Raw genomic sequence first — 15,785 nt, forward strand, 5'->3', positions numbered from 1 at the left:
GGCGCACCCTTAGAGATAGGGTGAGGAGCTCGGTCACCCGGGAGGAGCTCAGAGTAGAACTGCTGCTCCTCCACATCGAGAGGAGCCAGCTGAGGTGGCTCGGGCATCTGTTTCGGACGCCTCCTGGGCACCTTCCAAGGGAGGTGTTCCGGGCATGTCCCACTGGGAGGAGGCCCCGGGGAAGACCCAAGACACGCTGGAGGGACTATGTCTCTCGGCTGGCCTGGGAACACCTCGACATTCCCCCGGAGGAGCTGGAGGAAGTGTCTGGAGAGAGGGAAGTCTGGGCATCTTTGCCTAGACTGCTGCCCCTGCGACCCAGTTCCGGATAAGTGGAAGAAAATGGATGGATGGATGATTCATAATGGGTCACATCAAATTAAATACTGTATATTCTTGATTGTGCTTTAAAAGATACATGGTTTGACCTTGACTTGAGTTTGTTTTTGTCTTCTCAGGATGGAGTTTCCAGATGGGCTCAGCGTACCAGTTCCATAGCTGGCGTGTGTTTGTATTAGTGTGTGCATTTCCTTCTGTTGCAGCCATCGCTGCTCTCAACGCCATGCCAGAGAGCCCACGCTTCTACTTAGAGGTTAGCAGATGTTTCTTTCTGACTGTATTAGTCATACATAAGAGTGAATGCCAACACGGTACCTGAAATGAAATATGAAATCTCATGGTAAAGATGATCTCTTCTTCCAAACATTAAATCAATGGGATAAACACATACAGATACACTTACATGCTGTTAACATTATGACCTTTACTTTTTCCAAAACAGAATGGCAAACATGACGAAGGCTGGATGATTCTGAAGCTAGTTCATGACACAAACATGCGTGCAAAAGGATACCCAGAGAAGGTGTTCTCTGTGAGTATCTCTGAGAAAAACAACAACCACTCAGATTGTTTTATTCAACATTTTTGGCACATTTTGTAACTGGTTTTTCTTCTCACTGTGTCATCTGCCTGGCATTCCTCTTTGGTGGACAGAGAAAGAATGTCAGGAAATCTCACAGTAGTTAAAAAAAAACAACTTGGTGATCACCATCAGAATTCATACCATGACGTCTTGGCTGGAGTCATTTTTTCTGAAGGACATTTGTCTCTTTTTTTGTCTCCATCCAAGGTCACTACAATTAAGACGGTGAAACAGGTGGATGAGCTGGTGGACACTGGCACTGATACTCCAGTCTGGAAACGCTACAGACTGAAGATTATGAGCCTCTCCCAACAGGTGAGTATAATTTACATATATCAGTTATTTAATCTGAGAAAACTAATAATAAAACAGCTTTGTAGCCTCATGTGGGGAATGTTTGATAAATAAATGTGTTGTTGTGCAGTTGTTTCTGAACTAAAATGGAAAACAACTGTCTGCAGTGTAGTTTTAAAAGTATTAAATAAAAGGTCCCTGAGATCGCTGCTCCCATTAAACCTGCAGAATTACAGCTAATATACAAGAGCATGAAGTTTCGGCCTTTAACAGCTCGGAGCTGACTGTGAAAGGCTTTGGTGGAGCTGGCAGATTAACAGTGTGGATGCAAGTGTAGGTGGCACCGTGTCATAGCTAAAACGTTTAAATCATCATGCCATCGTAATCATTCCTTTAAGTTCTGGATGAACACAGTAATTTTATATTTAATTTTTACCTCCCAAATTTGAATTTAAGGAAACAGCCTTTTCTATTTTTATATGATTGTTATCTTTTTACATCCATGACTAAATCATTGACATAAATTTTATATTTGCATTTTATTGTCACACGTTTGCACTTGTGTTCTCACTGGGCAGAATGCTTTGCCAGCTTTGTGCCTAATTTTAATTTGTATTCAGCCTTCATTCTGTTACACACATGCCTACAACCTCCATCTTCTTCTAAATTCCTACTGAAAAAGTCTTGACAAATGTTGAAATGCTGTGCTGAAGTCAAAAATCTAGTACCAAGTGGAAGCCTCTGAGGGTCCATGTAGAGCCCTTTGACAGGAAGAAGCTTTGGGAAACAAGTGTGGCTGTTTTTATGTTGCATTCCAGTTTTACTTTCTATACTTATAGTCCATTCTACCTTTACAAATTGCACATTCTTGTTCAGACATATCACAGAAATATCACCTCATCAGATTACAATAAAAGTATATGCAATGTCTGTGTAAACTATGTTGTGATTTGCCATTTACTGTGAGTTTAAAACGTATCTCCCAAGCTTTCTTCATAAAATGTTTTCTTGTTCACATGTTGCAGATTAGGAAAAACCTTCTTGCCTGCTTCAGCCCCGAATATAAACGGACAACGTTCATGCTCATGGCTGTTTGGTTTACCATGTCTTTCAGGTAAACTAAAGACTACTGCAGTGTTATGTTATTATTCAGTGAACCACGATCACTTTTGCAGTTTATTTCATCTGTCCTGATGACTTTGCAGTTATTATGGCCTGACGGTGTGGTTCCCAGACATGATTAAGTACATCCAGAAGCAGGAATATGAATCAAAGACAAAGACCTTCACTAAGGAAGAAGTGAAACATGTCACTTTTAACTTCACCCTGGAAAACCAAGTGCATCGCCAAGGACACTACTTCAATGACAAGTAAGTTTTAGGTCAGTGGCGTTGTCAGATCTAATGCCACAGCACAGAACATTTTACAAATAAAAATGTTACCTGTTCACCAGGTTCCTCAACCTGAAGCTGAAGTCCATGGTGTTCGAAGACTCTGTGTTTGAGGAGTGCTACTTTGAAGATATCACCTCCACACACACTTTCTTCAGAAACTGTACCTTCATTGCAAGCTTGTTCTATAACACAGGTAAAAATCAGCAGAAAGTAGTGTTCAGTAATGATTTTCACCAAGGCGGTCAGTTATTAACTATGATCAGTTTGTGTACCGTTGATAAATATTTGTGTTTTATTATATATTATCTGTATTTAAGTATTTTAATCATTTAGTCTACAAAATGTAAAGAAAAGTGAAAAAAAGCCCATCACGGACATTAGGAGTTCAAGGAAAAGTCTTCAAATAGCTTGTTTTGTCCAACAACAACCCAAAGATACTCAGCTCTTTATTAATTTTTTGACCACAAAAATAATGTATTTTCACTTTAAAACGTTTTTGTCCTTGAACAGTGTTCTATTTCCACTAAGACTATCTGTAAAATTGCAGAGTTAGGCGATTAATAATTTAATAACTTCTCCTTTGATAATACCTGAAGTCATTTGACCTACTGTTAGTATAAAAACATCAGCTGGTGAAGCTTTAGAGGGATATAAAACAGAGAAAAACAGCAAATCTGCTCTGTACACATGCACTAAGTGTTTCAGTATGGGTTTTAATTGCACCGTAGGGATGTAGGATAATGATCACAATACTGTTGTCGTACAGCTCCCCCACAAAAACATGAATCATTGAAAGATGAATTTTAAATAGTCTCATTGCAGCCTGAAGTAAAAATAGATAAACTATAAAACAGAGTAGGCCAGCAGGACCGTAACTATAGCAACACTCTGTTGCTTGTATCCCCGGGTTACACTGCGGCCGAACTGTCACCATAGCAGCGTAAACAAATCAGGGACCGACTTTTTGATGGTGGTGATTTAAGAATGTGTTCACCGGATAATCAGAAGCAAAACTTGTTAGATGCAAGTTGACACAAAACAGACTTACATGTGTGTTATATCTTTGTCCTTGGTCACTCAGCATCCCTACTGTATGTCCCCTTTGTTACCTCGGTGATCTAACAGCCATCACTATTAATCTGCTCCATAAGCACATCCTCCTCATTGTGCTAACAATAGCTAACAAAAGAGAAAACTAAAACAACAGGCCCCGTTTACTGACAAACAGTGGAAAAACAAACTGTGATCTTACAGGATCCCCAGGCCCTCTCATCATGTTTTTTTTCTTCTGTCTTTTTCCCAGATTTGTGAAATTAGATTTTTCTTTCCTTATTTCTCAACTGAAAATTACCTGTATTTTGCATGTTTATGGCTGTTCTGGAGCTGTTTTGGTGATGTACCAGCAAAGACGGAGTCATTTAAAACTCCATTTGCTTTTATGAAAGCTGCATCCCATGGTAGGAGTTTGGCGTGTAGAGGCAGTTTGCAGCTGTAGCTGTACCGTGCATGGTTTTGATTTGTGCTTGCTTGTGCTTTAAATCAAATTGACAGATTTAGAACTGGAGAAAGCATCTGAGAAACCCAAAAAAAAAAGTTCCCTGCTAATGTAATGTAGCCATCAATTCAGTTCCAGGCCGCAAAAGATTTTGTTTCAATCTAAGCATCTTCACTTTCACATTAACAGCCTCAAGCCTCAGCGGCTTTTACAACAACAGGATCTTCTCATCCCTGAAGCCAGTCAGTCATTTTGTGCTTTTCAGTTTTTATGATCATTCTGCACTTTTATGCTCAATGAAACTGGTATTAGTAAGGAAGTAGTTGTACAAGTGTCATCTGGAAACCTAATCATCTCATTCTCGGCTGCTGCAGGCAGTGTAAACAGGATAAAGTAACCTTTTTTATGAGGCAGTTAACAGTACATAAAAACATAGATGTTATTTGATTTTACCTGGAAAATATCCTGAGGAGAAGAGTGTCTGAAGTCTTTTTCTCAGGCTGCATACAGCCCCAGAAACCTCTATAAATAAAAAAGAGCAACTGGTATGATGCCTGAGAGGCAAATTCCTGGGCAAAAATTACTCTTTGCTCCTTTTAAGTTTGTTTCTGTGAGCATGGTAACAAGTGAAGGCAGTTTAGATGGCTGCCACTATATCAAACTAAAACTAAAAGTAGAGAGAATTCATATTTTTTTCAGATTCTTTTTATCGAGAATTACAATTATAAAACAGCTTTTTCTTTATTTTTTCTTGCATCAGACTTGTTTAAATACAGGTTTATCGACTGTAAACTGATCAACAGCACGTTTCTTCATAACAAAGAGGGCTGCATGCTCGACTTCAGCGATGATTTCAACAATGCCTACATGATATACTTTGTCAACTTCCTTGGCACTCTGGCAGTGTTGCCTGGCAACATTGTGTCGGCACTATTAATGGACAAAATTGGGCGTTTGAGGATGCTGGGTAGGTAAATCTAATCACTGCAGAAAATTCACGTACAAACGTAGCCGCTGTCTGACTGAAAGTAATTCTCTTTCCTCTCTGTGAATAGCGGGATCGAGTATTATATCTTGTGTCAGCTGTTTCTTCCTGATTTTCGGAAACACTGAGTCAGGGATGATCGCCCTCTTGTGTCTGTTTGGTGGCATCAGCATTGCCTCCTGGAATGCCTTGGATGTGATAACAGTGGAACTCTACCCCTCAGATAAAAGGTACCCTGAGACCAGCAGTTTTCACTACTGAAAGCTCTTTGTGTTTGTTTTCTCGCTCAGATTCAGATAAGAAGAGTACAACCCTGTCAAGATAAACAAAATGACATCGACATTCATTTCATTTGTTTCTATTCATGCACAAACTTGTGACAGTTTTTTAATTGTTTGTTTTCATATTGAAGCATAACTAGCTGTGGGGAATCTGTGGTGTAGGTTTTTTTGACATATGGATCATCCTGCAGGGCTACAGGTGTGTTTGTTTATGTTGATTAGTGATCACCTGGTGTGCATCAGCAGAGTGAACAGCCTTTTCGATTGTAAATAAATTTACCCAAAGAGCTGAGGTGATTCTTTTACTCTTGTTGACCTCTGAAGTGCCAATGTTTTTCCAGGCTTTGTTTGGTAATTATAGATAATGCTGTTGCTGACATTTTAAGGCAGAAACACTCAAGTGAATAAGAGAAATATCTGCCTCTTAATGTGTCATCAATGTAAAGATATATTGTGTGGCAGTACCCCAAAATGCCACCTGGAACCCATATGTAAAATGTATTGTAAAAGAAATTATAATGTATCTATACATTATACATTCTATCTATCTATCTATCAAGAGTAATTTTCAGGTCTTAGAAACATGCTCAAAAGGTGTTGACTTTTTTTTTCTAATGAAAGTGATTTAAAGTTCTTATGTTTGGTGCCCTGTAACTTCAGCTGGTCAGTTAATCACAACACTTATTAAACATTTACTGCAGCGAATAATGTGAACTATAACTTCGCATATGTTATTTTGTGTGACTAGTCTTTCTGTGAGTCTGTGAGAAGAAAAAGCCCTTTGCAGTGTTGTAAATAAGCTAACTTTTTGTCTGATAGATTTTGTTAAACCACTGCAACAGTATCTTTTAAATTTATATGGCCTGGGCATTTAATCCGTATCCTCTCTCCTTGTGTTCAGGACCACAGCATTTGGCTTCCTGAATGCTCTCTGTAAGGTGGCGGCTGTCCTGGGCATCAGCATCTTCCAGTCGTTTGTGGGGATCACCAAGGCTGTACCCATCATATTTGCTGCTGGTGCACTGGCTACAGGTAGTTTCCTTGCTACAAAGTTGCCTGAAACACGAGGCCAAGTGTTGCAGTAAGACAGATGACCAGCAGTGGGCAGCAGAGCACAGCGTTGCCCGTCACACCATCAGAACAGACTGCCATCCCTATTGTAAGCCCAGAATCCTTTGAAATATGGATTGTGTCATTCAAAGTCTATACAGACCCACAGAGATTAAGAGCAGATGTAGAAATACATGTCTGTGTCATGATAACACAAATACATAAACACTTTATTTCAGCTGTACCTACAGGTAGATAAAAACCTAAAAGTCATATTTGCAGGGTGATGTGCAGTTAGGATAAAATGTCCACACATCTACAGTGGAAGGAAAGAGGTTAAATAAAGCGATGAGACTGAAAAAAAAGCCATTTCTGGAGAAATATGGAAAAGATTTAGTGCATGTATGTGGTCAACTTTCAAATATGATGAGTTCTGTCTTGTCCTCGGTGACTGGATTTCAGTACTGCTTTTGATTTTGCTGTGATGTTACTGGTACAATTCATTTCACATTTCCATCCAGACCAATGCTCATAGATGTGTTTAATGAAACCTTTTTTCACTGAAAAGATCTCAGAATGAATTTTATTGTGATTATATTTTCCCTAAAAACACCCATGACAAGTGCTTGACTACTGCTGTTACTGTTTATCAAATAACAGGAAAACATTCCAGAGAGGGTCAATTTATTCAGAAACCATTATTTAATTATTTTTGTCTTTGCATAAATACAGTTTCTATACAGCCTGAAAACGCAGACAGGTGAAGATGCATTTCACAGGATTCTTTGTTGTAAATGGGAATAATTTGATCCAGTTCCTCAGTGTTCAGTGTTATTACTGATTTTCCTTTCCTGTTGTTAACCCATACAGCCGTGGTAGTGTGATGACGATCCTGTCTGCAATGCAGGAACATCTTCAGGACGGATTTTGATCTAGTAGTAAATGTGAGAGCAGACACAAAAGTGTAATATTTGCCTAAATTAACCATGTGAGTGTGTTTATACAATGTGGGTGTGTGTGATTGCATATGTGTGTGTCAGAGAGGGTCTGATTTATTCGTTTAGACTCCATCATTTCATGTAAATCAGTGCAGCAATGTAGACCATTTTATTCAAACGGGATTTTATTGATCCGAAAGCAAAATGTATGAAAGAGCAGACTTACATTTTTAGGCTAATGTCAGAAAATCAGGATGAATAGAATTCATGCAGTACTTCAGGTGTGGTGAAATGTTTAGACAGCATCTACAACAAATATATTTTAGCATCACTGTACCAGATTATTGTACATGCACAATTGCTTTCTGATATTTCTGATCAAAAATCAATTGCATTTTGATGATCTTTTTCTATTTTGGCTCCAACATACAAACTGCACAATACTAAAATTGTTACACCCCTTAAAAGTCTTCACTAGACTCATAAGCACAAATCAAACAGGACCAAAAGAATGAAAAAGTTAAACAAAGTGTGATTATGCAGTGAGGCACGAAGAAAACAGTTACTCTTATTATTTTATTTTAAGGGCTTCTGATCACACATTGCCTCACAATGTGAGAATAAGTGATAAGCTACAGTATTCAACTGTGTTCCTGTATGAAGCATCTTTAAGGGTATCAGAAGTACTTAATACTAAATTACCTGTTGTGACTTCAGTCTAAGGTGCAGTGGTTAGTGTGTGGTGGTTAGCACTGTTGCCTCACAGCAAGACGGTTCCGGGTTTGAGTACCGGTGGAGTTCTCCCTGTGCCTGCATAGGTTCTCTCCAGGTACGCCGGCTTCCTCCCACAGTCCAAAGACATGCAGCTTAGGTTGACTGGCAACTCTAAATTGCCCATAGGAGTGAATGTGAGTGTGTGTGGTTGTCTGTCTACATGTCAGCCCTGTGATAGACTGGAGACCTGTCCAGGACACTGTCATCTAGGATTGGCTCTAAACCCCCGTCAACCTGTTCAGGAATAAGTGATATAGATAATGGATAGATGGATGGGCTTCAGTCTAAACTGGATGCGGTCACTCTAAACAAAAGCTAAATGAGTATCAATATTTATACACATTCTTCTGTATCATTTCTCTGAAGGTGTACATCAATATGTGTGGTGACAATCAGTGAGTGAGTACATGGTGGCTGCTACAGCGGCCGGTAGAGTCTGTTATGTGACGTACTGTAAAGACGTCCTCTCAGTGTGTGTGCTTGATGTATGAATGTTCAGGAGTGTCTGACCTCTTAAATACTGTATGTGTGTGTCTGAATGAGAGACTTAAAGAGAATGGGTTGACATTTTGGAAAATACACTTATTTATGTTGTTAGCTTAGCATATTATAAAGACACATTGCAAAAACAGCCTGAAAACAAAATCTGAAGAAACTGTCTGCCACATAACCCCTGATTTATTTATGTATGTACGTATTTATTTATTGTTTTTTGGTGTTTGTGTAAATTAAACAAATGGGATATGACTTGTTAATTAGTGATTTGTAGAGGTGCTGATAGACTTTCTGTTTCCCCTTTTCTTGTCTTTATGCTACGCTAAGCTACCTGCCTGCTGTAACTTCATATTTATTATACACACACATAAGAGTGGTATCAGTTTCTCAAAATGTAGAAATGTTCATTTAATGTTGTCAAATCTATACTGTATTCTGAGGATCAGATCTCTCCTTTGTTGTTTGTGTACAAAACTTGGGTGTACTCAACAAATTTGTTCATGTTTGAGAGACTGTTTTAATGTGTTGTTAATGTGCGGATGTATGTATGTAAACTGGGTGCGTGTGCATGTGTGTCTATAAGCGAACTTTAAATTGTCACATATTTTTCTACTTTTTTCTGTTGCCATGTTTTCATCTCTGTGATGAATACAGCTCAGTTGGGGACCACAGAAATATAGTTACACTATAATAAGACAAAAAAGAAGATTATGCAATTTATGCAGTGTAGAATTTAATGTGTTGCTCTTCATAATAGACTCGGGTGCTCTTTTGCTGATACAGTTCAGTTGTTTAAAAAAAATCCCATAAAATATAGGCAGTCTCGGAAATAACGTGCAGTCTGTTCCTCTCTTTAGAAATATGGAGCAGGATCACATCTTCAACTAAGACAACCACACCCTCTAATCTTGCTGTATTACACCAATCGTGACGCATGTTTGTATTGTATTGTCTGACTTCTTGAACGTCCTGTATGCCAGCTGTTTTTTGTCTAAAGCAAAAACTAGTGTTTTCATTGTTGTATGATGACATAGATTTGTTGCTTGCAGTGACTGTTCTTAATCAAAGTGGGGTTAAAATTGGTGAAACTTGGGTATGTGTTCTGAAAGTAAGTTAGTAGTGGCTGTGCTCCTTGTTTACCTTGGCAAAGGTAACTTTTTATGTATATATGCCTGAATTTATGAGGAGGATGCTTGCAATAGTGCAATTCATCTTGTTGCAGAGTTATAAGATAGCTATAGCTGGAAAAGGGCAATACACTTAAGCAAGAGGAGCTGAAAATGTGCATAAATGATGTACAAAAGTTACAATTTGACATCAACTCATTTGTCCATGTGAGTCCATTTTAAAAGTGTTAAAAGGGAAGTGTAAGCAATAAAGTGGCTTTCCCCAGTTCTGAGGAAACAAGAAGTTAGTATTAAACTCAGAAGGACCACAGCTTATCAACTCATCAAAAGAGCGCCCTCTGTCAAATTGAAGCTCCTGTCCAAAATGTAAAAGTTTACTATTTAATATTACTATGTGTAGAATTATCATTCTATATATCCAAATGGTCACTGGTTCGAGTTTTTCTTGTAATGAAGACAGTGATATTAAGATGTGGTCAAAATAAGGTGAAGGTCAGCCTGGATACTTTCTCTGATGGATGTCTGATAAAGGGATGAAGGACCTTTTATAGCATGGTTTGTGGTCTTCTCGACACTTAACAGCATGTGGATCAGTCTCGAATCCTGAAAAAAGGACCAACCCCTGCCAGGAAACAACTTTTATCTGCAGAGAGCTGCAGGAATCTTTCATTGTAGTTTGGACTGAAGGAGTTTCTGTTATAATTTTCTTTAGTTTGACTCTGACTTGTTTTATTAAATGATAAAAATTGTTCTCTAAATGTGAGTTCCATCAATGTGCTATGTGTAGAAACTGTAGATGTTTGTATGTGCAACTATGGAATCTGTGGAACAAAAGATCAAGGAAAACTATTCCAAAAAAAGTTCAATATGACACAAAAATCTATTGTGTGTTGTCTTTGTGTTTTGTAAATGAAGATGGAAAATCTTGGTAAAATCAGTATTTGTTACTTATGGATATTGAGAATATTTTAGTGATGCTGGAAAGGTGCTGTATTTATTTTATGTGAGAGTTGTTAATTATGCTGGAATATGCACTTTTGTGCCATTTATCCAGTTCTATGAAGAAAATGATAAATAATAATGGAAATAAAACATGAAGAAAGAAAAACAATGTCATGTTTTGCATTATACGGAATGAGATTAATTATTAGGTCTGCTATACTTTTTCATAATACATCTATGATGAGCACCTCGGATCTAAACCATCTGAGTAGAGAAGAGTACCCAGGTGTCCTTCGTATGATAACCAAGTCATTGCCTGTTCACATTCCCCATATTCATACTTCAAACTCAAACAGCATAAAAACTGTACATGTGTGTGCTCAGTCTGTGTTACTTCGCTATCATGTATGGTTTAAACAGGAAGCCTAAGTTTATTATAATTTTAGACCTGTTAAATTTAGTATAAATGTATATTTTTGACTCGCTATAAAATACAATAGATTAATTGTGTAAATGAACATCTTATGAATTCAAATGACACAATATTTACTTTGTTAAAATATGTAAGTCCTCTTAAAAGAAAACTTTATTCCGCAATGTTACGTCGCCCGGACGTAGGTTAGTGAATATACGTCTTAACTACCATTATGTATGTAATAGTGTTCTTTTATTTTCATATTCCTGAAATGTACATTTAATGAATGTATTTACTGTATAATGTAATAAGTTATATAAATTTCGATTAATGGCAGTAACAGGCAATATTTAGGTCACCTAAAGCAGGCCATCCTGTGAAGGACCCTCTTATAAACCCTGGGTGGATTCTGGCTCGGCCTCTTGCGGGGTATGTTTCGAGGTGAGTGGACGTGTTCATACAGGCTTTAGGATTTTACATGAAATAACATCCTTTCAAGGAAGCAGTAAAAGGTAAACTCACTGCATTGTGTGCCTTTAAAGTGGTTTAGTCGTTTGCAGTAGACAGAGAATTGAATGGCTCTGTATGTTTCTTGTATGCTGAACACGTGGTATGGCGAAAAGCTTTACCGTTTACTGTAATGGAGGAACGTGACTTAACATCAGCTTTTTGTTCCCTAGATAGACCGAGAATATAAAACCCCTTCTTGAGTGTGCGAATCCCATGGCTATCCAAATAACTTCAAAAGAACAAAGTTTGGAGATGGATGAAGTGAGTGATTATATATAGGGATCAGAAATTTCTCTCGAAATTTGGGTTAAGAGATACAAATTTTATGTAGTATTTGTTAATCCTGAAACGTGAAGTTTTCAACAGGTGCGGATGTTTTTATCAGACGCCCAAATGAGACTTCAAGGAAGCTGACACAAATAATACAGCGGCACAAGGAAACGTGATTGTGTAAAGGAAATGAGCCACTCTGTTAGGGGATCACAAAGATGGCTGCAGTGACCGTCCATCTGAGACTCTTCAGAGCACCGAAGGATTCACCTGTTTATTCCCCTGGTCGATTCTGAGTTGAGTCTGCAGCCCCAAGCAAATGGTGAGTGTCAGGGCAGGATGGCACTGAATGGAGTGCCATGAAAAGCAAAAAGCTGCTATGATGACACAAGACTAGAGTCTCTGATTGTAACATGAAGCTCTTTTACAGTGCGCTGAGTATTTTAACTTGGTGAATCTCACATCAAACTGCAAAGATCAGAAATGGTTCAAGTACTGTTCTCTTTTTACTCACAGGTATCTGAACTGAGGCGATTACATGGAGCCAGCTATTCAAGTAAGTCTGCAATGTAAAAGCCTCTGTTCTGTGAATCTGCACATTTCATTATTTCATTTTTTTGGTTTTTAATGAGAATTGGAAAAAAGATAGCGGCATGCACACCGAATGAGCACAGCCTGTCTCAAATTTCCAGCTATAAAATGGACCCATCTGTTGAAACAAGGCTACTTGTAGGTGATTTGATAGGTCATGTTAGTTAAAATGATGAGTTTTAAAAGCAGTTGGAAAGCAAATAACCTGCTTCTTCATAGCCTCCACATTTCCTGCCATGGAAAATGAAAGAATGAATGAGCATGCATATCTGTGCCCTTATGTTGAATGATTTTATAACTTTAAAATTAATACAGTAGATGTATTTGAACCACTGAAAAACTATTGCTGTAGTCCAGGGCCTTGCAAAGCTTGTCACAGCAATTCTTTAAGTTGTTATATAGCCATGGTCCTTGAGCTTGTCCTTGTTTTTTTTTTTTGTTGTTTTTTTTAATATACATATAGTGAAGCTAATTTAAAATTTTGTCTTGTAGCTTGGCCACCCACTGAGAAGTCTGTGTGACAGTGCCACAGCTGTAAGTACCAACTTCTGTCAGTAATGCTGTGTTAGGATGTGTGCAAAAAAACATGTACCTGGTTCTGCACTAACCCAAAAGCACAGACAGGTGCATGTAACATTTGAAATTGCTGGACTGTATTCAGGCATCAGAACCACCCATGTGAGTTTGAGGAGATTTTATGTAGCTCTTGTCTGAGTTTCATCAATGATGATACAGTTTTTCGGTTCTACTGATCTTAACTGAAGACTACTCGCAGCGCACTGAGATACTCAGACTGAAGTCTAGTGAAGACAACATGGTAGCCAAACACTATTGATGAATCCTCTGTATCACTAGGTATCGTGGTGGCAGCCCCAGCTGGAAGACATTCAGACCAGGTTGGTATTGAAGGGGGACTGCTTTTCTTTCAGACTTTTTGCTTTGGGTGAGTGATGCTGAAATCAGGTGTGCCTAACATTCAGTGTCCTTTTGCAGGTGCTGCTGCTTGTGAGTTGGGACTGCTACAAGCTTCGGTGATGGTTGAGAAAGAGGCTATGAGGAAATGGAGCCATTCTGATGGTTGGACTTATTCCCAGCACTCATTCATTTACATCAAGTTTGCCACTGAAAATAAGGCTGTTTTTAAGAAGCCTTTAATGTATTGTTTGTACTTTTTTTCTCCCAGCTGTAATTAACTCTTGAAATACCGATGTATTTAAGGAAATGTCAAATAAATTGCCAGAATTAAGTTATTTTTCATTAATGGCAAAGTTGATTAAAATAAAGCCATTAGGAATGAGGTGGATCCTGTAAAATGCTGCTGTCAGTTCAGAATTAGAAATGCACTTCAAAACTGTGAAAAACCTGTTCCTTTTCAGAAGATTTTAGTGCTAGGAATCATCCATACACACAGTCATTAACTTTGTCAAGTGTTCGATCTCCACAAAATCGCCTCAGTCACTGCATTACCACAAATGAGAAGAATGGGTTTGTATTTACCTTGTCCCAGGAGAATCAGCAGTGTTGCTTTGTCCTGGGGAGAAATTGTACCCACTTAGAATGAACAAAGGTGCTTCACATTTAAATGTGTATCGTTTCCTCAAACTGTTTTTGTGCCAGATTAGTTTATGTTCAGTGTCATGTTAATCTCATTTACACTGGCAGCAGAAGCCTTAAAAGCCCTTCCTGTATGAGAGCTGTAAGTGCCAAAAATATGTGAAAGCAATGTAGATGCTGAAATATAGGGATAAACAGATATTTGGCAGCTCCAGAGATGATTTCTGCTAAAACTGACAAATTGGTAGAAATGAAGTAGGGTCTATTGCCAGTTTCTCATTTGGTATTAATCACTTGAGCACAAACATTTGACACTGGACTTGGTTAAAGTGATGAGATGACTCGAGCTAATTTTTATTTTTGGCAAAACCAAGAAACCACAATCCAAATTTACTACTGATGATTCAAATTTCTAATGGTGTCAGACTGACAGCAGTAGTTCACTTGAACTGACAGGAAAAGAGACTTCACACTATCAAGGCTCTTCACATTCAGACTGCTGAATTCATAAATGGGGACTAAAAATGTTATACTGTCAGAGGTTGGCCATGTTTGTGCTGGACCCAAGGTAGAGTGGTTTGACCTCTTGGCTTGCCAATCAAATTCTATTTGTATAGTGTCAAATCACAAAAGTCATCTCAGGAAACTTTACAAAGTAAGGTCTAGACCTTACTGTTATCAATATTATTACATAGGGAAAACCCAACAAATCCCCCTTGAGCAAGCACTTGGCGACAGTGGGGAGGAAAAACTCCCTTTAACGGAAGAAACCTCTGACAGACCCCGGCTCTTGGTGGGCGGCCTTCTGCCTCGACCGGTTGGGGTGAGTGGATAGAGGAGAGACAAAAGAAGAAAAGCAAGACAACAATCAAACACTGGTCAGGTTGATGTGGCCGGTGACTGGTCATCAGAAACAGAGCTCCAGAGCCAGGGCAACCTGCAGAAAAGTACAGGGAGAGAGAGGAGACACAAAGTTAATGATGTGTAATGGTGGCATATATAAGCATAGAGAGAGAGGAAAGGAGGGGAGAAACTCAAGAGCATCATGGGGCCCCCCAGCAGCCTAGGCCTATAGCAGCATAACTAAGGAAAGGCTCAGGGTCACCTGATCCAGCCCTAACTATAAGCTGTGTTACTATAGCGTATGGATTCTTGTAAATTTGTGCTCAAAAGTTTCTGTTTGTGTGAAAATCTATGAAAAAATGTTTTGTCCCTGAGTTAAATCCTTGTGTGTGAACCTTCTCTGCACTGCCTTGTGTTTACATCTGTTTCTACTATGTGTGTACTTATGTTACACCCACTGTAAAACCGATCATTTACATTTTATTTTTTCTTAAAGTGCTGTAGTTGTATTACATGCAAATTCTTGCTATTGATGAATATACCATTGTTATAAGCTACAATTTTCAATTAAGATGAGAAAATATCTCTAAAGACAGGTGAGTTGGTGTTTTTTTTAAATAAAATGTGAATAGGTCAGTCAAGACAGGCCATAGACATTTGAAATACATTCAATGGTTGGACATGGCGAATCTACTCACCACATATGGTGTACAAAATGTACTGCAAAATGTTGGGAATAAAGCTAATAAAAAGCTGTTTCAAAGTTTCAGCCCAATAAATTTATCAATGCATGCTGATTATACATAATGTATTAATTTTTCTGTGCTCAGCTTACATGACTGGTGGAATCTTTGGGCACCACCTAGTGGCCCAGTGGGTTTGAAAGAATGGTTCAATATATGGGG

At 38.5% G+C, this 15,785-nt stretch overlaps 1 protein-coding gene and 1 long non-coding RNA gene across 4 annotated transcripts in view; both read left to right on the forward strand.

Moving 5' to 3' along the window:
- The window catches only part of LOC109958742 (synaptic vesicle glycoprotein 2A-like), a 15,129-nt gene extending 7,765 nt beyond the window's left edge, over window positions 1-7,364 (forward strand). The window contains exons 5-13 of the mRNA XM_020597633.1: window positions 459-592; window positions 782-871; window positions 1,130-1,237; window positions 2,242-2,330; window positions 2,422-2,586; window positions 2,670-2,803; window positions 4,866-5,072; window positions 5,161-5,320; window positions 6,273-7,364. Of these exons, the coding sequence (XP_020453289.1) occupies window positions 459-592; window positions 782-871; window positions 1,130-1,237; window positions 2,242-2,330; window positions 2,422-2,586; window positions 2,670-2,803; window positions 4,866-5,072; window positions 5,161-5,320; window positions 6,273-6,456 (1,271 nt within the window). The 3' untranslated portion in view covers window positions 6,457-7,364. The remainder of the gene's footprint in view (window positions 1-458; window positions 593-781; window positions 872-1,129; window positions 1,238-2,241; window positions 2,331-2,421; window positions 2,587-2,669; window positions 2,804-4,865; window positions 5,073-5,160; window positions 5,321-6,272) is intronic.
- Window positions 7,365-11,471: 4,107 nt separating this feature from the next.
- On the forward strand, window positions 11,472-13,733 carry LOC109958722 (uncharacterized). 3 transcript variants are annotated; one of them, XR_002274722.1, is made up of 7 exons: window positions 11,472-11,553; window positions 11,793-11,883; window positions 11,989-12,214; window positions 12,409-12,448; window positions 12,976-13,017; window positions 13,339-13,379; window positions 13,477-13,733. It is a non-coding gene; the product is annotated as an uncharacterized LOC109958722 (long non-coding RNA). The 3 variants fall into 3 exon arrangements; XR_002274720.1 differs by having other exon boundaries at window positions 11,520-11,624; XR_002274721.1 differs by having other exon boundaries at window positions 11,524-11,624; window positions 11,797-11,883.
- Window positions 13,734-15,785: the final 2,052 nt, after the last annotated feature.

The sequence above is a fragment of the Monopterus albus genome, unplaced genomic scaffold (genome assembly GCF_001952655.1).
Source record: "Monopterus albus unplaced genomic scaffold, M_albus_1.0 scaffold34.1, whole genome shotgun sequence".
In the NCBI taxonomy this organism is placed as follows: domain Eukaryota; kingdom Metazoa; phylum Chordata; class Actinopteri; order Synbranchiformes; family Synbranchidae; genus Monopterus; species Monopterus albus.